Genomic DNA, 23,085 nt, shown 5'->3' on the forward strand with positions numbered 1-23,085 from the left:
AAAGGCACTTGGAGGAAGGAGCATACCTTCCTCTGTGTTGTTAGGATCAAACGTCTGGCTCAGTGCCTGCCACAGGTAGTGGCAGCAAAGAGGGGTGCATTTGCAGGTACTGCAGGCAGTGACGCAAGTCAGGCAAAACTAGAGAAGGTATTCATGACGCAGTTGTGGAAACGAAGTTAAAGTAGAAGTTTTCTTACATTTTAAGCCAAAGATAACTCGAATGAACGCCAGAACCGATTTCAGAATGATCAATGATGTATCATGAGGGACTTTTTACAACAGTGTTTCATAAAAGTAACCCAAAACACAATTTTTGCAGTGAGGTCAATAGGCAAACTAAAATAAGCGAGTGACAAAGCCATTATTGTAGGTGCAACCCAGGAAACTTTCTTGGCCTGGGGTTACACTTCATGTATGATATTGTTTATCTGAAGTGCTAGAAAGGAAGAATGGGCTAATATGGCAATTTTTGTAATTGGTAACCTGTAGTCTGGAATTAAGATGTGAAAGGAACTACTTCAGGTAAGTAGTGTTGGACAATATGCTGATGGTAATCACTTCCAAGATAAACTGCCATATTAAAAAAAGAATGAAAGCATATTGCCATTTTTCTCATCACAATATCAGATTTGTGGAAACTGCACTGCATGGTAAGCTATACTTCCTGACATCAATATAGTTGGTCGTCCCCATCTGAAAATTATCTGTAATCTCTGTCAACACTTCAGACCAGCAATGCTTTTGGGATAGCTGTTTAAAGTGTCTGCAAACATTATGGGAAGAGGCACTTACACAGTCTTCTATTTGGTTCTCAAATCACTAAATAGCCAGTGATCCCTTTCTGAAGAGATCTTTTCCTCTGTACTTTCTTTCAAAGCTCTGTTGTGTCCCCTCCATTGGTTTTGGCTCACCAGCCACCAGTTTCCCCTCAAGTTTCAACAGTTAAACCTTGATTTAAACCTTGATTTGGGGAACCCAGCCTCCTCAGTTTCCATTCAGCAAGAAGGTCTCATTTGTTATTTCTGACTGTACTACAGCATCTCATCAGGAAAACAGTGACAAACATACTTCAGTCTCTCCACAGGGTAAGTCCACAGTTGTTCCTGGATGCTGTTCCTTTTCCTGGTGTCAACTCACAATATGGGTGTCCTTCTCAATGGGAGAATAAGTCAGCTTTTGTTTCAAAGTTAGTATCTCATTTTATCCCTCTCTGGACCACCAAAGATCTTAATTTGGCCACTGAGCTCTGTTCTCTTGCCAAAACCTGCTGAGCTTGTTCAACACAGACGAGGTCAGTTTGGTCCATAGCTTTCTGGTAACCCATCTCAGCTATTTCAGTATTTCAAACTAGAGAGCTCTGAAAAAGTCTAACAAAGGTAAATGCACCCCATGTTCTCTAATTTTAGTCTACCATCCCTTTCCTTTATTATTCCTGACATCACATTTTTCTACATTGAGAGGGAAAAAATCCTTTTCCAGGTCAAAATTAGTACATTAGTCACTGAGACACCACACTCAATAAAGAAGTGAATCAGAAGTGTTCTTGTTGTAGCAACTGATTCATGATTTTGATCCTTTTTTGAAAACCTCTTCCTTGGGACCACCAAAGGTCCTTCTTACTTGCATAGGCCCAAATATCATCTTCCAAACAGGAGAATTCTCACTCTGACAAACTGCAGAAATTGGTTCATCTCTGACTTTATCTATAAAACATGCCTTCGGGAAAATGCAGCTGGCTGCAAGGTCCAAAATAATAGTTTCACACAAAGCCAGCACTCACATGCTTCAAGAATTCCAGCTTTCGCCCCATATACAAACCCCCCCCTGCACAATACCCAAGCCAGAAAACCTGCTCAGACGTCCCTCATCAAAAAAAAAAAAAAACAAAACAGGATAAACAAGAGTACACGTATGACTTTATGTACCAACTTCACAAGTCATCCTCTAACTAGAAATATCTTGGATAGACCATGTGGGATATCTACTGCAGCTCCTTTCCCATTACCATTATTGATTTCATGACACCAAGCTGTGATAGGCACCATTTGTCCTGGTGCAGGGCCTTCTGACAGTTTACGTACACAGTAAACAACAACCAACCCACACTGGTGAGTTTCCATGAGCTGTAATAGGAGAATCTAGGACTGTTTTTTATCTCTGATAGCCTTTGTCTTGTGAAAAGGGACTTCTGCATTCATAATACTGAAAAACTGCTCTTTCTCCAGAAATTCCTAATTTCTAGCAGGAATAAACACACTATTCAAATTCTTCACCAAGATATTATGACAAGCCTCCCAAGGTGACCCAAATACCTGGTCAAGGTCTCAACAATACCTCCCACCTCTAAGGGAGTTTTAACAAAACTTTCAGTCCAGTATCATGGATCAAACTGATAACAGAAATCCTTTCAAATAACTGCCCTCAGTCATATAGCATATTATGGAGATAAATACAACCCTGCCTCAGACTCCCTCTTCAGGTGGTGCAACAGGCTTAAATTTCCGCACAGTATAAGTTCACTGAAGCAAACGTGTTCCCTAAACAGTTAAACACCTGAGCTCCACTGCCAGCTTTCAAGCTGAACAAGTGAAGCTAGTGCTGCTCCTCCAGTTTTCCTGGTTCCTCGGTCCTCAGCCTCCCACAGTGAACTTGATCTTTATGCAGAATATTTAGTTCCTCTCCTTGCTGGAACTGATAATCAAGTCTACCACATCTCCCTGTGTGTAACCAGATGAGCTAAATATATCAAGTTACAGGAAAGCTTTTTTTTTTTTTAAAAAAAACTCTGTGGATTTGAAAAGCAACTTTCCCTCAAAAGAGACAAGATATTAAGTTTTGGCATTTCTTCTTCTAAGGGTCAAAGATTCTTGAATAATGTAGATCTCCTTGTCCTTCTTCATGTAGTAATCCAATGAGGAAAAGAGGACATGAGAAATTAGGTGTCCAGGAGGTATTAGTCACCCCAGAAATACTAGCCAAACAGGGCAAAAAAATGGTTTTTTCAGATATTTAAAACCTAAAAATCTGTATTCTGTAATCCCAATTTACTAGACTCAAATGAAAATATGTAGATACTGTGTTCAGAGAATGTAGGTTTGAGAAGCACTGTCACAGATGAGCCAGCTTTCCTAACTTTTTACACTGAATACAACAGTTTATATAGAATTTAGGACTTTACTCACGTGTTCTGCAATGTGAACTCCACCTCCAGTTCCTCACGTGCCTGAAAGAAGGGAAAAAGGAAGAATGGTATATTACTTTTCTTCATAGCTTCCCTCACACTAGTTGCTTATCTTTTGTAAAATGTATATTTATAATAGCACTTGGGAAAATTCCCTGAACATAAGAATATTTTGCAAAAGAAATTGTGTTGCCAAATGAAGATATTCAAGATACTGAAAAAACATTTGCTAAAACTACTATTTTGACATCTGGAGCTCATATAAAGCACGAAGATGTACAATCTGATTATTCTGCTAAAACACCAATTTTTCAGATTTGGATTCCCACAAAAAGCTGTGTTATTGTTATGACAGTTCAAACTGGATGAGAATTCAGAACTTCTACCAAGAACCAACACACTGTGCCTGATATATTCTGGATGAAGGCAACAGGACAATTACTTCTAGCTGCTTAGAATTTGAACATATAGATTTGTTCTTATGCAAATCGACTAGCATGGAGCATTGCTACAGGGATTTTATTTCTTGTTTATAATAGCGGGAAAATACATTTCAAGTAGATTTTAATTTTAATTTTTTTAGTAATAAAACACTATGAGGATATGCTTAGGTGGAATGACAGAATTTGCTTTTGTTCTCACTGATTCCATTGCTCACCAGTGGATTCAGCTGAAACTTCACTCGAACAGTACGTCCTACGGTGAGTTTATCTATGTCAAAGAGAACTGTGCAGAGTTCATCGTCCCTGGTGATTGTGTCTTCATCACAAACCTTTAGCTCCAGTACATTCTGTAAAAAGAGTTTAAGAATTTTATAACCTTTTTCTACATCATCTTTCAAAGTGCTTCATAAGGCAGGAAAATCTCAAGACTAGGATTTCTTTTTCCTCTCCAGTTTCAGAAGAGGAAGTTGCTTCTTACTGTTTCTGAAGACTGAATGATTAAGCAGCAAATAGCTAGAACAGAATACCAAGGAGGATGTAACTGTAGTTTTGCATCATCTATTTACTATCTGCAGATAATGAATAGTGAAAAACTTTTGAAAAACATTTATTTTCATTACCTTGACTCGTCGGTCAATCTTATAGCAGAAAGCTTCATTCCAGACTGGGTTTTTGCTGTTTCTGATGGTTCTGGTGCGAACTTTCTCAGTTGAGGCAGTAGGCAACCACAGCGTCACATAGCAATCTGAAAGGGTGACTGCATAACAAAAAGATAAGCAGAATGACAATGCGTCTAGAAAAAGAATTACTGCAATGTGTACCTTTAACACTAGGAAGTTTGAGATAACACAGTAGGGGATTTTTTTCCTAAATTACATAGACTAATGAATAAATAATACAATGGAGCACTCACTGGAAAACAAACATCCTCACACATTTGTCACGCTCGTTCTTATCTTTTCACTTTTAGTCAAACTCATTTTTCTTTTAAAATATTACTTTTTATTTGAAATAGCACTGCACTCCACATGTAGTACAGGCACATCTATCCATACTGCATATAACTCAATACTCATGATTGTCCAAACGACTGGGGCAGAGCGTAGGTTAATGTTGCCATAACACAAGGATAGTTAAGAGCATATGCCCTCTCCCACATACACTCAAATCAGAGCTAGGATGGCTAATCTATAGCTCAGGCAACACACCTCAGCCTTTGATCTGGGTTGGAAATAGACTTGTCTTCTAGCATGCCCTCCCCAGCTGCTTGTTTAAATGAAGACAAATTTTATTTGTTTATTTAGGCCAAAAAGAGTTCCCCCCATTAAAACTGAAAAATTTAATTTCCTTGTCACAAACCAGAATGTGACAATTTCATATTAATGTATCTGAGAATTTTTAGAAGCTTTGTCTTTCTCATGAATTCTTCTTTCATCACAAGTTACTGTTTATTCTACTCCTTTCTACTACTCTATCTGCGAACTGGAAAAATCTTGCCATCACTCCTGTCTGGGAAAGGAAACACCAGGAGAGATGTTAGCTTGTACCGTATTCTGACGTACACCTGGAGGTATTCCCTACACCCGGAGGGAAAATCACCACGAAGTGACTTACAGAATCTTGATACAGGCTCCAGTGGCCTTGGTCTCGTACCTGTAATGCGTTTCATATTCTCCAAATTTTATGTTAGCAATGTTTAATCAGTCATCTGATTCTCACAGGAACCTTGTGAGTCAGAAGAGGTCAAATAATTCAACCCATAGTTAATTCCTGCATCATGCCCCAAACCTGTAGCAGTGTTATTACATCATATTATGTACAATTTTCTTCATGTATTTCCTCTTTATCTTTTAGTAACAGCTACAGAATTAGGTTGTTCTAGCAGGTGTATTTTTCCCAAGCTGTGACCTTATCATGCAGTTAATCCATACTACAGCAGTCAGAAAAAGCTTGGTAACAACCATGGGAAGGACAGCATTTCCAGTTGGTGCCCTTAGCCAGTTGTGATCAGAAAAGCAAAACCAAAGACCTTCATCAGAGGCACAAGTGTGGGCAGATGAAGATTGAAATAGTTCTTGGTGATTAATACTAGAGCCTCCATTTTCAAAGAGCTTGACACACACTGATTAGTTACCTCAGAGTGGCAATGTAAGGATTAAGCAAGTTCCTTGAGAAAACTTGAATAACTTGCCCAGGATCCTATAATACATCAGTGTCAGGTCCAAAACAGTCTAATTTCCAGGCCTACATCTACATCTATTAAAGTTGTCTTACTCTGTAACAATAGTAGGGGATAAATATTTTTAAAGTATGTTTATTTTTCACTAGTAAAATATATAGTGATGGCAAACTCAAACACCAGGAAGAAAGATTTTCCTCAATAAATTAAGCACAAGTACTTCAATAAGAAAATATGAAAAAACTGAAATGGGAAACACCCCAGTTTAATCAGAAAATTAGGAAAGCTAAATCAGAAGGAAAATATTAACTCAGCATTGTAACAAAAAGCCTACAGTTACCATTAACTGTAAATAAAAAGGTAGAAAAGGGATACTTTCCTGCACTTGAAAACACTGAGGCTTTGATGAAAACTAACCAAAACATTTACATTCTCAATTTTTTTTAATCTCAGAACAGGTAAAGCCTATTTGCCATATCCTTCCCACTATAGACAAAAAGACACAAAACTTACTTCTCCCTACAATAATCTGAGTTTCCTCAAAAAATAAGTTTTCAGATGAGAAAATACTCTGGCTTGAGAGTTTTCAAATCTCTCTGCCAAATACACTTAAACAGATCTCTGGAAAGCCAAACCCAAGTTTGGAATTTAGTACATTTTAAGGGAATAAGGACACTACATGTATACAGTCTTGGGACCTGAACACAAGGAAATAAAACATTATGTTGTGACAGACAAACTAGTAGCCTTCATGAAGAAAGGCAATACTATTCACAGTGGTAAGGAGCAATTGTGAGTAATTTGTTCCTGGGAAGGACAACCACAATGAACTGGAGCATAAGCAGGGAACCTGGAGTAGACAAATGCACACACAATTGTGCATGCAGGGTTGCAGATGCAATTGCAGTGACTGCCTGGTCGGATCACATACTTGGTTGATGTAAATCACCATTTAGGCATTTGAACATCTGTTTTTTTGTTGTAGTTGTTAAATAAAGAGGCAGGGTATACAACTATAAGCCTACAACTAAGTCCACATCTTTTAAAAAAAATTAAAATATATCTTTAATCTCTAAGAAATCCAGAACTCTATATCTTATAAGTCTCTGTGTCTAATGAATCAAATCATATTTTCAAATTACATGGCAAAAATTACCAAAAAAAATGATAATCCCTAATTTCTAGATTAACAAGCATCAAGATATAAGCAGTAAATAGAGAATCCAGTAAATTGTAGCAAATTTTTTATAGCTGGAAAATATGAGGTACCCGATAAATAAGTTCACTATTATGACACTGTGTAAAGCGCGGGGTTAAGTAACAAAGAATACCACAGGTGAGTGAAACAGATTTGTTCTGATAGTAATCACTCATTCAAAAATAATTGTTGCACAACTTCCAACAACATTAGTCCTATCAGCAACCACCAAATCCAACTTCCAACAACTTTTCCCCCTACTCTTGACCCAGCACACCACATAACATCTCAAAATATATGTATATTACATCAACTGAAATTTACAGTTGGTTTCCTAAGAAACTATGACGCACTGCATGACACTGAGTGTACCAAAAGACAACGAATTTTTAGCTATGCTCAGCAAGATTTTGGAGAAAATATTATGGACTATGCATCTTTGATTTATTTTATTTACATTTATTTTACATTTATTTACAGTATTGGCACACAATTTAAAGACCATAATGATGACCAAATATTTACTTTAAGAAACTGTAAGAAGTATTTGACAATTGCATAAGTACTCACGTAAGTCTGCCTTCCGTACGTTCCTCACTCTTAGTATTTTTACAGTCAGCAAGTTGAAAGGAGATACCGGTCTCTGCACAACAATTAAAAAAAGACAACATTGAGACGAGTATGGTAATCTATAGTCAGAATAACACATGCTGTAACCCTGAAGTTAGAAGAACCGGAGCAGTTTGAAAAACTAGATAAATTTTTTTGCTCAGAACCCTTTTCAGGTCTGTTAAAGCAGCAGCAGACTTCAAACCCCTATGAGTTGAGAACAGCTGCTGAGTTTAGTTTGATAAGGATCAGTTCTTTCTAACACTGCTCTTTAACTATCACAGTGAACACCCCTAAAGCGTACTTCTCAGCATCCTCAGGTCCTACGCACATGGCTTACAATATAGTAGACTGTCTGTGAGACAGGAGTAGCTGTCAGTAGCTGTGCAGGTAGATGTAAGTGAGCAGCACAAGCTTCCATACACAGTCTAAAAATCCAGAAATGGAGCTGACAGTCTGGAGATATTTCTCACAAGGGCTCTGATCTTCAGCCCTAATTCCAAACAGAAAGATACAAAACTCTTTCCAGAAACAATCCTGGGAATTAACTCACAACTCTACTGGTTATAAAACACCTTAAGCTAAGAAATACTAATTTTTTAATACCTCATAACATCTTGTGTTGTTGTTGACACGCCTGAGGGAAGGGATGCCGTCTAGAGAGACCTTGATAGGCTTGAGAGGCAGGCCTGTGTGAACCTCATGAGATTCAACAAGGCAAAGTGCGAAGTCCTGCATCTGAGCCAGGACAACCCTAAGCACAACTACAAGCTGGACAGGGAATGCATTGAGAGCAGCCCTGAAGAGAAGAACATGGTGGTGTTGGTTGATGAAACATGTGCCAGCAATGTGCACTTGCAGCCCAGAAAGCCAACCACATCCTAGGCTGCATCAAAAGAAGCATGGCCAGCAGGGCAAGGGAAGTGATTCTCCCCCTCTGCTCTGCTCTCCTGAGACCACTGCATTCAGCTCTGGGGCCCACAGCACAAGAAGGGAATGGGAGTATTAGCATGAGTCCAGAAGGCCACAAGGACAACTGGAGGGCTGGAGCATCTCTCCTGTGAGGACAGGCTGACGGAGCTGGGTTATTCAGCCTGGAGAAGAGAAAGTTCTGCAGAGACCTCAATGCAGCCTTCCAGCACCTAAAGGGGACCTACAGGAAAGCTGGGGAGGGACTCTTTGTCAGGGAGTGTAGCAATAGGACAAGGAGTAATGGTTTTAAACTAAAAGAGGGCAGAGTTTCGATTTACATTAGATGTCAGGAAGAAATCCTTTACTTAAAGAGTAGTGAGTTCAGGGAGACACTGAGACAGGTTGCCCAGGTAAGCTGTGGATGCCCCATCCCTTAAAGTGTTTAAGACCAGGATAAATGAGGCTTTGATCAACCTGGTCTAGTGGGAGGTACCCCTGCCCATGGTGGGGGGGGGGGGGGGGGGGGGTTGGAACTACATGATTTTTAAGGTCCCTTTCAACCCAGACCATTCTGCAATTCTGTGCGTAATATTAATGTGTCTTATTCCTCAGGCTATAATTAAACTTTTTCCTCATTTCACTTGGAGGATAACTACTTAACATGTTTCTCTCCCCTTCCATATTAACATCTGTTTCATTTGTACCATTTTTACTTTTAAAACCAGAGTGTGTGTGTATGTATATAATCATTTATCTCACCGTTTTCTTTAAATTGATATTTAGCTTTGAGTATACTGGTTCTATTTTAGACCAGAAATGGATGTTTTGTGCCCCAAAAGTGTGTGTAATCTCTCCACATATACCAACTGGTAAGCAAATGTTAAATTTCCTCATAAATTCTCTCATGCCTATATTCATAGACTATTCGTACTACACCCTAATAAGGTAAACATAAAGTGTCTTGATGCAACCATGATTACTTTTCATCAGAAGTGCTGATATTATTCACAAGAAGCAAAAGTAAAAATGATTTTGCTGATGTTAACTAACCATCTCCTTCATACAGTCTCCTTCATACACACTACACACTTGGACAGAGCATGTCTTTCCAGCTGCATAACTAGCCTTATCCTGAAGAGTTTCACAACACTTGGACAAAATTAACCAAATGGAACCATGACATGACATTATACCCTAACACAATGTGATGAAGCAGATCCTTGTCCTCAGCAATGAGGTTAACCTGGTTAACCCCTGGTGTATCCCTCTCCCACTTCCCTGGAGGTCCACAGGGGACCTGAAGAGACAGAGCTGAAGGCCAGTGAGCCACTGGCAGAAGGGTCAGAGCAGTCACTGGCACAGGCACATTCGTTCTATTTAATGAAACATCAGCCTGCTCAGACCATACTACAGGGCACAGTTTCACAGTGCACAGTTTAGAAGCACCTGAAGTGTCAGTTGCGGGATATTTCAGCAAACCCAAGGGCTATATATTGCTTGTCAGGTAGGGTAGATAGTGGTATCTCACTATAGCTCTAAGCAACATGCAGAGATCGGATTAAAGATGTATGCTCCTGTGCTCAGCTTTCCCCATGAGCTGGACATACCTACTTACAAGGTTCCCTGCTCAGGTATTACAGTTCCCATTCTGGTGCACCTAACTCTCCAAATATATTAAATCAGTCCTCAATGCCTCACTCCGGGCTGCAGAAAGTTAGAAATCAGACCTTATAGCTCCTAAATTTAAGTGTCTGAATGCTTTGTTACATTTAGCAACTTCCTCAAAGCCACACAGAAAAAAAAAAACAGAGGGGCATATCTTAAACTGGATCATCTGTTCTTACACAATGACTTCCAAATCATAAAATACCCGAGTTGGAAGGGACCCACAAGGATCATTGATTCCAACTCCTGCATCTTTCCATTTAAATATTTCCCTTTAATCTGATGATGGCCATGTATCATAGTCTGGGTGAATTCTGAGGCCAGAAGCCTCCAAGGTCAGCTATTACACATGACTCAACTTTCGGCTTCTCTATTTATTTAGTCTAAGACCTGATTGTTACCTCATCAACCGGAAACACAAGCCAGGCATTTTAATAATCACTGTTGAAGCTACTTAAATATGAGATTACAAGAGCAGGACTTCGTCACACTATCCTACGTCAGATAAAAGTTCAATTAAGTCCTGTGGCACATTTGTGCAACCCTTACATATCTGTTCCCTGGGAAGTCAATGGAACTGTTCACGATGAGTGAACATGAGTGTTTATCTATAAGAACACAAGTAACCTAACTGGGCTGTAAAAGCATTATATTTGAGTAAAATTCCTTCTACATTTCTACAGAAGTGCAAAAGACTTTTGTCTTTTACAGATTTTTTTTCCTTGGGGATACTAAAGTGAAACACATAAAACATTCCCAAGATAAATCAAGTGAAAAGGCAATTATCCTTGTAAAACAGTGTGTCAGATATATTTGGAGCATAGTGCTCTTCCTTTAGCTTTCCCTTCAAAAAAGAAATTGAAATTTCATTACTAACTAAAAACTTGTAAAGACCAACAAAGAAAACGCTCAGCCCTGTCAGAAAGACTGGTTCTGACCTCTTGCCTTGGTTCTGACCTCTGTCAGGTCTGTGGCACCTTTTAACTTCAAAGAGTTTTGGAGCCTCAAGGGTGGGCAGGATTTCACAGAATCATTTAATTATGTTACTATGTCTACCACCTCAGGCAAGGTCAGATGCATAAGAAACACTTTCCTTGTACTGTGTGTTTTGTATTTAGTCCACCCAATTTAAAATATCCTATTGCTGGGTCTTGTTAAAAATCAATGGAGCTCACTGGGGTTGTCCCAGAATAAGACCAAATGGAGCAGCATTGAATCAAGGCCTGGCTTTTTCCAAAAGCTATGTAAAAAATCTGGCAGTCTTAAGCCACTTTTTCACGTGGTTTTCCTTTTCTCTTCCTGTTTGTGACTCCACAGCTCAAAACCCACAATAGAACAAATCCAAAACTCAGAAGAGAAAATGAGTTAAATATTTCCACAGTTCAACATGGCTTTTTGTCAAGAACATGTTAGCCTACGTTATTTTGATATGATACAAAGAAACAACTTTTTGGTTACTCAAATTACTGTTTGCTTGGTTTGTTTTGTTTCTGAATTTAGGGTCACTACCTACATTTTTCCACCAAATGTTTTATATTATCCTTTTAATTTAAATGGCCATTTAAGTTTTAATCAGACATTCCATGGGTTGCCCTGAAATTGACCAGTAAAAAAAGCTGTTCTCCTTACTGAGCTATGAAGTGACACAAAACAAAGCAGATATTTTATGTTTAAATACTTGCCATTCCTACCATGTTTACATATTTACCAACTACTACCTACCATGTGAAATAAAGGGGGGGAGGGGAGAGGGATGAAGTGTCAGACCCTTACTGATTTCTGTCTCTGGGAGCCCTGAAGAGTCAGGCTCTTCCTGAAAGAGACTTCTGAAAGATGTCAGTTTCCTTCTTGAAAGGAAACTCCTACTCTATATCATATTTACTGTGTTCACTTTTGTCTTTAAAGTATTTAGCATGGCTAAACCAAACTGAACTATACAGATCTCACACCTTATAAACGAAATAAAAAATACTAAGGAAAAAAAATAAAAAAAGAAAAAGATCCTGTAAACACAGGCTGAGCTTACAGGACTAACAATAACAATTTATAGGACACTAGCATAGAGGGACTGGGAGTCTATACACAGAAGCCTAAACATCATTTTAGAAGCTACATCTTGAATAAACTCCACAAAGTCTTGTTTTGCCATAGCATTTCTCTTTGACTGAACACAGAAGGCATCAAGTGGCTCTCAGGCAAAATCAGGCATCAGATACCATGAATAACAGCAAACATTCATGAGATAAGGACCAAAATTATCGTTTGGGAGAGCCTCCATAACACCACAAACTTCCACTAGAATCACGTGCAACCAAAGCTCAAAACAAACCCATCTGGTAAACCACCACATCACTGGAGCAGGGCAAGAGCATCAAGCCCATGGTAAGTTTCTGAAGACAATCCTGTTCTGATGCCACTGCCCCCATTTGCTGACTCCTAACATCTTTTCTGACATATTTTCCTCTATGCTAATATGTCTTAACATAAACATCTACCATCTGCCCAGGAAGTTTTTATTTGCCTGCACAAAGTATACATCCTCAGTTCAATCTCTAAAAAACACCCTGTTCCTCTTCCCTCTCACCTCCCACTACCAGGCTAATGAGACCAGAGATACAAAACATGACACATTTACTGCAGTTTTACGTGTTCTGAGGTTGTGTTTTCTATCACTATATTGCACAGTGAATGTCAAGTTCTACAACAGGTCATTACAATGCAAAGAAAAACTACAAGAAACACTGGAGCACTAAGAGCAACTGAAAGACCCACTCAAATACAGCCTCCTTATGAAGGCAAAATGCCCATGCAAGTGGCCATTTCATCCCAGGAAATCAATATACGAAAGAAGGCAGGAATTCAAGAATGAAAACATGTAAAGTACAAACCGGCCCAGATATAGCACAACAGTATCATAAGCATCTGAAAACCAAGGCAATATTTCACCTAGAGCTGAAGTTGCATCTCAGCCTTTCCACGTTCAGTAAATAGGCCAGTACAGTTTTCCCCCAAGCCATTGAATTCCCAACATTTTTTCTAGTGCTTTACATTCGGCACTCGACAGCATTTAATGAAGGGCCAACTAATAACTACCTACCGTTCTCTCTGCTGTCGCTGAGGTGCCCGTAAAAGTCTAGGAAAAACAACACAAGGCAAAGTTAAGAAAACTACATGTTCAACTTCTATTTTAGACTGACATTTAAAAACATCTCCCATTCAAAAACATACTTAGGGCTACATGTATTAATGACAGTCATTAGGTGCTTTACTGATTACTAAACCCACAACAACTCTATGCCAGCTTGTTGTTACCTTGACTTGAAGCTTTTCTTTTAAGCAAGCACAGTAAGTAACACTGCTAGCCCTAAAACTTATCTTGAAAATATACATGCCACAAGGTTTTATATAAGGTTAGAGTAAAAAAAAAAAAAAAAACTTGCAACCATGAGATCCAAGGAAGAGCAAACTTGCTTTTCCTAGCTTGCCCATACACCTGAAACAGCTTGTTCTGTTATGACCAACTGAACTGGAAAAATCAATTTCACCCACTTTATGATTACTGTGGGCCTTTATTCTTACCTCATTTGAACTTAAATTTGATCCCATTGCAGCCCCAGTTGCATGTAAGTCCAGTGACAAAAGATACTGAGCCAAATGGGCTGGCAGGAACTCCTCATGCAGATTAGAGGTGGAGAAATAGGGATTTTATGACCAGGCTGTCCCGCCCCACCCCTTAATTACTTGCAGTCATTAGGCAGTCCCCTCCCTGCTTCTTGCAGCCTATTAGAACACTTCAGCTGAGTCAGTAGAACACAGAGATTTCTACCCACTGTCATGTTTTTGGGGGACACTGAAACCACTTTCTGCCCAAGGATTGCTTTCTAGGAAATACTACTGTTAATGAAGTTTTGCATTTATACAATTCTAACCCTCAAGTGAAGCGCTTGCTACTAACCAAATCACAGCTACCATAGTACTGTAGGGTACTAGGGAGAGGTCTCAACAGCTGCTTTCCAAACCCTAAACTCAAGTACCTGTGGCAGTCCTCCTATAGCAGCATGCAGTTTGGCAAGGTAGATTAACTCACTTCAGTGCCACAGCAAACTCATTGGCAGGATGCTGTCTTCTCTAAATCTATTTGGGCTTCTCTGTGTTAGTCTGTTACCTCACCAACTGCTCGGTGTCCTTTTTCTAGAAATTTAGTATACCTGTAGGAAGAAACAAAAAAAAGAATCCTTGTCCAAAGAAGCTTACAGTTACAGCTTAAATACAATGAGGGGAAAGGGAGGAGCTATAAGCAGTGGGTGGAACAGAGGAGCTGACAGGTCAGGCAGGAGAGGGCTGTGCTTTTCCACATGGGCCTGGAGATCACAACAGTTCACTCCTCCTCAGAGCTTCCTTTAAAGTGTTCTTGTGTGGGTTCACTCTCACAGGAGGTCCAACAGACACCACAGGGGAAACATCTGAGCAAAAAACCCTCCCTGCTGCCTTTTTACTCTGGTGTGAATTGACTCATTGCCTGTAAGAGCAGCATATTACAATAACCCTAAATTAGCATGTGTGCACGGACTGGTAGATTTCAGAGTGTGCAAGAGGCGATTCTAGCTCTGCCACACTCTTTCCTTCCTCTGTGCTTGATGACAGGAGGAGGCAAGTACACTCTTGCATCACAGGATGCAAGTAGGGCACAGAGCACATGGTGAGGAAAAGTTTAGTAACTTAAATTTATTTTTAAAATCAGTCTCATTCATATTGGTAGCTAATTCACTTCATGTGGGTAAAGAAAGTAACCTCATGAACTACAGTGGATTCCACCCTAATGTACTTGCCTGTGCCATGGAGGCCAGTATCAAAGGAATGCTGCAGAGAAAGAGAGGACGTTGTCCAAGGAAAGTTGCTAGACTAAAATCCTCTTTTAACAAACAAGTCTCTTCCTTCTACATTGATGTTCCAGTGACAAGTGTTTAGAAGGCCTTATCCTAAACACACGGTGCTACTACCTGATAGTTTCCATCTACACCACCTAATAACCTGCCACTCACTCCATAGTCTCACATTGCACAGCCTTCTGAATAGAAATGGAATCAGAGTACAATGGCTCATAGTCTGAAACTGCAGTACTTGAAAGGCTCTTTGAATGAAAGACCAAAAGATAGTTTGAATGGGTGTTAGTATCTCTACACCGGACTTCTCTTAACTTCTCCCTGAACTTGTCTTTATTACTTTCTATCTGTATTAAATGCTTATGAACAAATTAATGCAGAGCAGTCACGGCTGAGAATCATCTATTTCTGCTCTTGCAAAACTAGTTTGTCCAGCTTTAGAAAGAAGGCTATTTTCCTGCAGAAAATCAAATATTAAAAAAATAAAAAGTAGGAATCTACTTCCATTAGAATGTCTGTAAAACATTCTTTATTAAATGAAAAGGGGATAGATTATTCAGCTCAATTTCCCCAAGCTATCCCAGCAGATACTATCCCAGAGAAAGGGGGATTCAGAGGAGCCCTACCCTCTCCTCATGCAAATAGAATCAATTACTTGGTCCATTTCTTAGCCATGAAACACAGCAGGTCAATTATACCATCCCAGCTATTTCACAGCCAATACAAGACTGCCTCAGCATTGCTTTCTATTACTCACTTCACTTAAGATCCACAAACAGGATACCACCACTTCACAACTCTTTTTTCCAGAATCCCTGCACCTTCCCTCCTGAACAGCTTAATATTCTCTTTCTCAAAATAGCATCATTATTCCCATACCCAAAACACACCCCTAAATAACTCTCCTACTCATCACCACCACCAAGTCTCATTGCTGATGCTGCCTTTCCTTAAACACTGCTTTTCCCAGACACTCAAAAAGGCTTTGGAAGATAAGAACTTCAAAAGCTCTTTGAAAGCCAAGAATTATGATCAACAGTATTTTTATTCATGCACTAAGTTAATGAAAGAACTAAACACTGAATCCTCATAGCACCAGTAACAACATTAAGTTCTTGTCATCAGTGAGAAAGCTTTAACTGCTGATCATTTGTCCTCAGGGAAAGGTAATCACTGGTGTCTGCAAGGCCTATGCAATTTGTGCCCAAACAAATTGTGATTTTGTAGTTTGTTCCAGTGTTGATTTAGGGAACTACAAATCTGCCCCTAGGATTATGATTTCAAAAAAGTTTTCTACTTCAAGGTTTAAGTATCTTGTAGTTTTTTGTTTGTTTTGCATTTTTCTTGAATTCCTCCACAACTTAAGGAGACTTTCAAAGACAAACATCAAGCATGCAGTTAATGTGTGGAATTACTCAAAGTCTAAGAAGCCATATATTGGAACAGTACAGATTTTTTTGACATTTCCAGAGTGATTAATATAAAACCAATAGTGTTCTTCATATATATGCTACTTGCACTCTTTTTTTAATCTTTAAGACTACGGAGACCATATTACTGACAAGAAAACACAAAGCAATCTTTAAAGCTCCGAGCAATATTACATTAAGTAAAAAGGAAGTTATAATTTTCCTTTTGTCTTCATCTGCTTTGTAGTGCACATCTACATGCACACACTTTTGTATTTGTCTTAATTTAGACAAAGTGGAGTAAATAAAAATGCCTTTTTGATCTGAGGCAAAATTAATCAGAATGCCTTATGGCAAGCACCAGCTTCTCCAGCATATATACAGTTATTTGAATAACTTAAGTGCAATAAGTTGTGGGTAGCAATAACAGCTGCAAACAGCATGCTATGATTACCTCATATATTAGTTTGTCACCTTCTGATAATCCAGGACTACAGAAATGTATGACTAATGGGGGATTTCATATTGCTGCAAGAGAGAAGTACAATTGTACCACCTCTTTGATGACAATGGGATCTGGTCATCATTTAATCACCTTAAATAGTGTTTAAACACCTAAACTGGTATTTAAATGAAACAAGAAAGGTAGTTAGCTATCTTAAAACATGCTGAAGGTGTTACAAAATGACAGCTAGATGTTACATTAGAAAAGAAACATTCAGAATTCACAAATAATGCAAATTCACAAATAAATACAGTGTCAGGTCTACAGATTGTGATCTTCTCTGGCTTCAGCCTTTTAGTCTTTTTTTTTTAAACACATATATGTAGGCTGCAAAACCTACACAGACCTCATCTTGCCAAGCAAACAAGACAGAAAACAGTCCAAAGTCAAATTCCAATTGCACAATGGAGCTAAGCTCAATAATCTCTGCACACGAGAAGATTTACCATGGATAAGCAGTGCCACCTCCTTCCCCAGGGCCTCAGATTTCAGTCTCTGAAAAAAAAAATCAGCTTTGGATAGATGCCCTTTCATCTTCTAACTTCAAGCAATTGCACAGCGTAAAAAAAAATAGCTTTCATATTAATGCATCAGCATTATATTTTCATATTTATACACACCTATCCTTCAAAACTCTACAATAGCCTTGAAGCAAGGGCTACAGAAACCATTCCATCAGTGTCTACTGTTTCCTTTTCTGTCAGGTGGGAATCATAAGACCTGTATGGTGCATTGCATACAGATCTGCAGAGATGTTGAATGATAAAAGAGACGTGGAGGTTGTCTGTTAGCTAAATAGAAATCAGATGTCACTATGATTTTCAGCATCATACACTAAAGTCTGAGTTGAAACACCTAGAGTCAGAGTTGTACCTTTACAGAAGCAAGAGAGCTGCACTAAATCTGAAAACATGACGCTGGAGAGATGCTGAATGAATACAGAATTTTGCAAAGGATATCATCTTTGAGACAAACAAATCAATTTAGAAATATCAGTAACAAAAATAATTTGTTCAACTGGAACTATTTTTCTTTAAATCACATTTATAAAAATTTCTAACATAGTTATTTTGAACTAGAAGTTTTTAAAGTTTTACTTTTTCCAAAATCAAAGATCTTTCAGTACTGATATCTATCTTATTTTAACCAAACAAACCTGCTGAAACAAATTGCTAAAATGTTTCAAACGGTCTAGAGAGACCATGTGTGCAACTTAGAAAAGAAAGTCTAAAAAAATTCATTTATCACTCATTTGTAAGCAGGAGAGAACTTTGATCTAAATCTGAATTCCAATTGCTCAGAATTAAAGGTGAAAAATCAGTCACTGACAAGAGAAATTACTTCACCTGACTGATACATATGAAGGAGGACTTCTACCTTTAAAGCACTATTGAGAAACTTGATTAAAAATGATTCTGCATGCCCTTGATATGTGTTGCAGAGATAAAGATCTCACTCCTACTCACTCACAGGAAATAACTGGGTGGTTTTACTATACAAAAATCATCAGTAAAGTATTGACCCAGCCATTCCCAATATAAGTAATCCTGGCTTCAGCTCTTTGCAGAAGAGCTTCAGATCCAAGCCCTGTCTCAAAAAGCAGCAGCTCACGACCATCATCTCTAACTTTTCTTATGCTCTGTAGATCTGAATCTCTCTCTCCAGGACAATGTGAGGTTATCTGGCCTTCCTAGCTTCATTCTACACTTCAGAAACCCTTCAAAAAAGGTTTTCCCTAATCTTGTCGGATAACATGTGTGAGGCATCAGCTAATTAGCCAATAGCTCCTTCAGCATAAGTGTGGCAAGACACATAGACCAGAACCTTTACAGAGAGATCTACAGCCCATCTGAACCTGAACCAATTCTCAGAATATCGCAAAGTCACCTCACGTCATCAGCTAATTAAGATGTTAATTACATCTACAGTCAGCCTGAGAGATATTTGAGTCCCAACAGAGACTATAAATATTCACAGCTAATTGTTTCCAGGAGAATGCCATCACATTTAGCAGAGCTTGTGTGACAGGTCACAGATGAGTGTTTTCAAAAAATAAATTGTTGTTCATCTATCTGGATGCAGATCAAAACAATTTTGCCAATGCTGAATCACTTCAAAAATACAGCTGATACACAACTGGGCCTCAGCTCCTTTTAAAAAATAAATACCCACACTAGTAACTGAACTTGTTCTCTCTTTTGTTAATTTTGATTTGCAGTTAGCAAGCCACTTGAACAAACATCTCTTCCCCTGTACTTTTACACTGCCTTTCAGCATAACATCACAGGCAGGACTCTGAGGTATTGCTGCAATATGAACTGCAACACAAACCAGTTTTACCAGGACAGAAAAAGAGGCTTTTGCTTCCTCAGACAAGTCAAATGAGCCCATTGTGAAGAAAACTCATAAACCACTAAGGTAAGTCCACTGAATTTGGTAATACCAGGGAACATGTTAACCTCATGTATGATGTTATATCTTTGGAGCCTGGCCCCAACACAAATAACAGCATTTGCCTCAGTTTCCCTCAAGTCAAAATATCAAGCTGCTAAGATAAGCAATTTGGACATTCTAATATTTTCAGTGGCTTTCTTAGCAGGCCCAGATTTCTTAAAATGGATTCCCCCTTTCCACAGCTCATTCTAAGCCATCCTAATTTTCTGGATCTATTGCCAAATACTCACACCAACGCATCACCACCACACCTTAGGTGAGTAAAGCTCAAGGCCTAATTCCAAGTGTTCCAACCAGCACCAACCAGTCAGTGGAATACGCCAGAACAAATTTCACTGCCTCTGTTACATCTTCCTGGAACTGTGAAAAGGATTATTGAAAAACTGTTTAAAATACTTAAAAGATAGATAAAGTTCTTTATATCCCACAACATTATTGTTTAAAATTAAACTTATGAAAGCAATTGCTCACAGAAAATTATTGCCATCTTAATGGTGCAACAGATGTTGAAATTATCCTAGCCAAGGTCCAGCAAAGATAAAAAATTGGCTTTCTAGTTAAGATTACAGGGCTGAAAAAGAAAAATTTATCATCAACTTAGAAACAGAAAATAGCTCTTGGACACAACCATCCTAGAACATAGCAAAGGAGTCAAAGAGGTTGCTGCCAACAATAGCTTGCTATTATGAAGAAAGATGTTTGGTTTGACTCATATTGCAAAGCTTGGCAGGAGATAACAGATAATGAATTTGAATTATTGCACAGGACTTGCTTACAGATAACAAAGTATGATGTTATTTCAGACTGGGGACCAGGACTGGGGGCCAGCTGAGAATCCATTTATGTAAGTTCTCTGGAAACAGACAAGGTGAAAGAAGTCCTCAAGCTCCCCAACCCAAATCAAATTTTTAACCCAGGAACACCTACCTGCCAGCTTCTGAATTTGACTCACTGCCGAACAACTTCACGAAGAAGTAGCACCACCAGGCTTTTCCTGTTCTGAGTAGTCACTGCTGATGTTACTAGCTCATAGAGTGTCCAAAACTACTTCACAGAGATGGTAAAAAGCACAAAGAAAAAGCAGCCTACTTAGGAACACTGAGTCTATTCCACCAGGACAGCAGAAAAGCACCCTAAGTAACCTGAATCTCAAACTCCCCTGGAGTAGCAATTCTTCCCATAACTCCTCATGCTTCCTATATAGTAAAGGTCAAATGATCCCCACCTGGCAGATTTCACTTCACATGTGTAGAGTCATGAGACCTTGTGGAACTAGGCTCATCAGCCTAGGTTTCAATGTTTAAGGTTCAATTGCTCCTTATTGCTAATAGAAATAACCTGATAAGGGGCTTAGTGGTTAGAGTTGACCTAATGAATTAAATACAAAAGACATGTAAGAGATTAAAGCCTCTTTCTTCAGATCAGCAAGATCCCTGCCTTTGGTTTCAGTGAGAATTCAGGCCCTAACAACTCAAGTGTCTTCCGGACGGTGTTTCTTCTGGGGAGGATAATTTCATTTCCCTTTTGAAGACTTACAGGGATGTAGTAACAAAAGCAAAGGCATAAAAAAAAGGCATAAAAAGTAGCCTGAGGCACAGGCTACTTTTCAGCCTGCAGCAGACTACAGGTATGATATCATCCTTTGATATCATACCAATATCATATATCATGTTATCATATCAGGAAACATAGAAAACTGCCTGTTGCTTCTCAGGTTTAAAGATTTCCCTTAAAAGGTGTATGCAAAGGTGTAATCAGCTGTTTGAGTACAATTCTCACGTATACATGAGCATTTTCCTCTCCCCTTCCCAACTTGGAGTGCAACAGTTTTCATCATACTGTTATAAATTCCAAGTCAACTTAGCTTTATGAGATCTATTTATGGGGTTAATAAAAGGCAAGTAAAGAGCGCTGGGTGCGCGGGGAGTCTGGGCTCCTCCAACACGCACATCAAGCGGCAGCTTTTTGTGCTCCTAGGCTAATACATGTTCATTACTACTGCTAGAAAAGACAGGGTTATTATAATTAGTTCCCGGATTCCGAACCCTCCCACTGGCACATGCGTATCAGTCCCCGGTGGTCCCTCTGGGGGTCTCTCGTGCTGAAGGCTCATAGTCTTCCTCCCAGGCTTTGTCCTAGTCCTTCTCCTTTGTCCATCTTGGCTGGATATCAGGCTTGCCTCTAACTCTACACAAAAAAGAGAGAGAGGCACACCTTTCTACTCTGTCAGCTACTGGCAGACCTAGAGAGAAAAAAAAAAAAAAAGTTGTTAATTAAAAAGTAATGTTGTTTTAAGGCATTTCACCAAATATGTTAATATTTAGTAGAAACCAGACAACAAATGAAAGGGAAGAAGAAACGGTAGAAGGTACTTGCATGGCCTGAATTTACATGGCAATGGACAACAACAACAACCTGCAATGATTCAGAAGTGCCTGACACCATTCACCCTTGAGACAGAAAACTGGGATTCCCATATGATGTAAGGGGAGTGCAATCCCTCTCAAAATACAAGAGCCTGGGGGACGCTACTGAGTACTGAAAATGTTAAGGCTAGGCAGCACCGAACTCAACAGAGAAGGGAGGCCGAGTCTCCCTGGCTGTTCACGTAACAGACAAGAGCCTCAGCTTTTAGCCCTAAGCAGTGATTCGTAGTGCCAGGCGGGGAACTAGTTCTTCTTAAGCCAGGGACCATTTCAGCATCTTTAAAGCTACAGAAAGGCTTGAAAGCTCTGTGGAATCATGTTCCTGGCACAAAAATCTGGGGACCAGGACTGGGCAAGTGGGGCGCAAGTGTGCTGGGGAGCAAGCTCTCTGGGCTGATTACCAGGGCTTTAAACTAGGTTTGATGGGGGAAGGGAGGGGAGCTAAAGGTGACAGAGAAGGGCTGGGGGAAGTCCTCACTACTGTTATAAATGGCTCAGTCTTCAAAACAGGACTATAATCAAAGGTTACAATTTATTAAAGGAATAGAGGTAAGCAAACAGCTCTGGGTGCGCTGGGAATCTCTGCTCCACCCAGACTCACACCAGTTACATCAAGCAGCTGATTTTTATGCTCCTAGGCTAACACATACTCAATACTACTTCTAAAAAAAACCACAGGGTTATTATAATTAGTTTCCGGAATCCAAACCCTCCTACTGGAGCATGCGTAACAGTCTCTGGTGGTCCCTCTGGGGGTCTCTCATGCTGAAGGCTCATAGTCTTCCTCCCTCTGGTCCTTCTCCTTTGTCCAGCTTGGCTGTATGTCAGAGACTTGTGCAGCGTCCCCTGCAAGCTTTGTCTTTTAGTCGTTCTTCAGCTTTCCCCGTCTCCTTAGTCTCCTGGCCAGATACCAGAGACTTGCGTAGTGTCCCATGCAATAGTCGTAGTATCAGCTATTCTGAACCCCCCCGCAGATATCAGAGACTTCAAGGAAAAGCCTACAAATACATTTCCTTTCAAGCTCTCTGTTGACATGATTTGCTAAAACATTCCTTCGCAAGGTAAAAGAACTATGTACATTAACCACTCCGTTTTTCTTAGACTTGTGCTTATAGAAGGGTCTGTAGGACAGAAGGTCACATTCATCATACCATGCGGCCCTAGCACTGTTCCACATTGACACGAATCAGATGAACACATTTCACACTACTGTCACAATAC

The 23,085-nt window shown here is 39.4% G+C and overlaps 1 protein-coding gene across 7 annotated transcripts in view; it reads right to left on the reverse strand.

Moving 5' to 3' along the window:
* LOC101794221 (cytosolic phospholipase A2 epsilon) overlaps window positions 1–20,610 on the reverse strand; it is a 38,244-nt gene extending 17,634 nt beyond the window's left edge. Inside the window, exons 1-8 of one of the 7 annotated variants that reach the window (XM_038180436.2) lie at window positions 20,366–20,610; window positions 19,690–19,798; window positions 17,431–17,479; window positions 13,285–13,320; window positions 7,572–7,644; window positions 4,245–4,381; window positions 3,840–3,971; window positions 3,183–3,223 (exon numbers count right to left, since the gene is read on the reverse strand). In XM_038180436.2, the coding sequence (XP_038036364.1) occupies window positions 3,183–3,223; window positions 3,840–3,971; window positions 4,245–4,381; window positions 7,572–7,644; window positions 13,285–13,320; window positions 17,431–17,433 (422 nt within the window). In that variant the 5' untranslated portion in view covers window positions 17,434–17,479; window positions 19,690–19,798; window positions 20,366–20,610. Of the gene's footprint in view, window positions 1–3,182; window positions 3,224–3,839; window positions 3,972–4,244; window positions 4,382–7,571; window positions 7,645–8,216; window positions 8,374–13,284; window positions 13,321–13,766; window positions 13,905–17,430; window positions 17,480–19,668; window positions 19,799–20,365 lie in introns of those variants that run through there. The other 6 variants (XM_038180435.2, XM_038180437.2, XM_013109254.5 and 3 more) reach the window with 6 other exon arrangements.
* Between the last annotated feature and the right edge of the window lie 2,475 nt (window positions 20,611–23,085).

Source organism: Anas platyrhynchos, chromosome 5, assembly GCF_047663525.1.
Source record: "Anas platyrhynchos isolate ZD024472 breed Pekin duck chromosome 5, IASCAAS_PekinDuck_T2T, whole genome shotgun sequence".
In the NCBI taxonomy this organism is placed as follows: domain Eukaryota; kingdom Metazoa; phylum Chordata; class Aves; order Anseriformes; family Anatidae; genus Anas; species Anas platyrhynchos.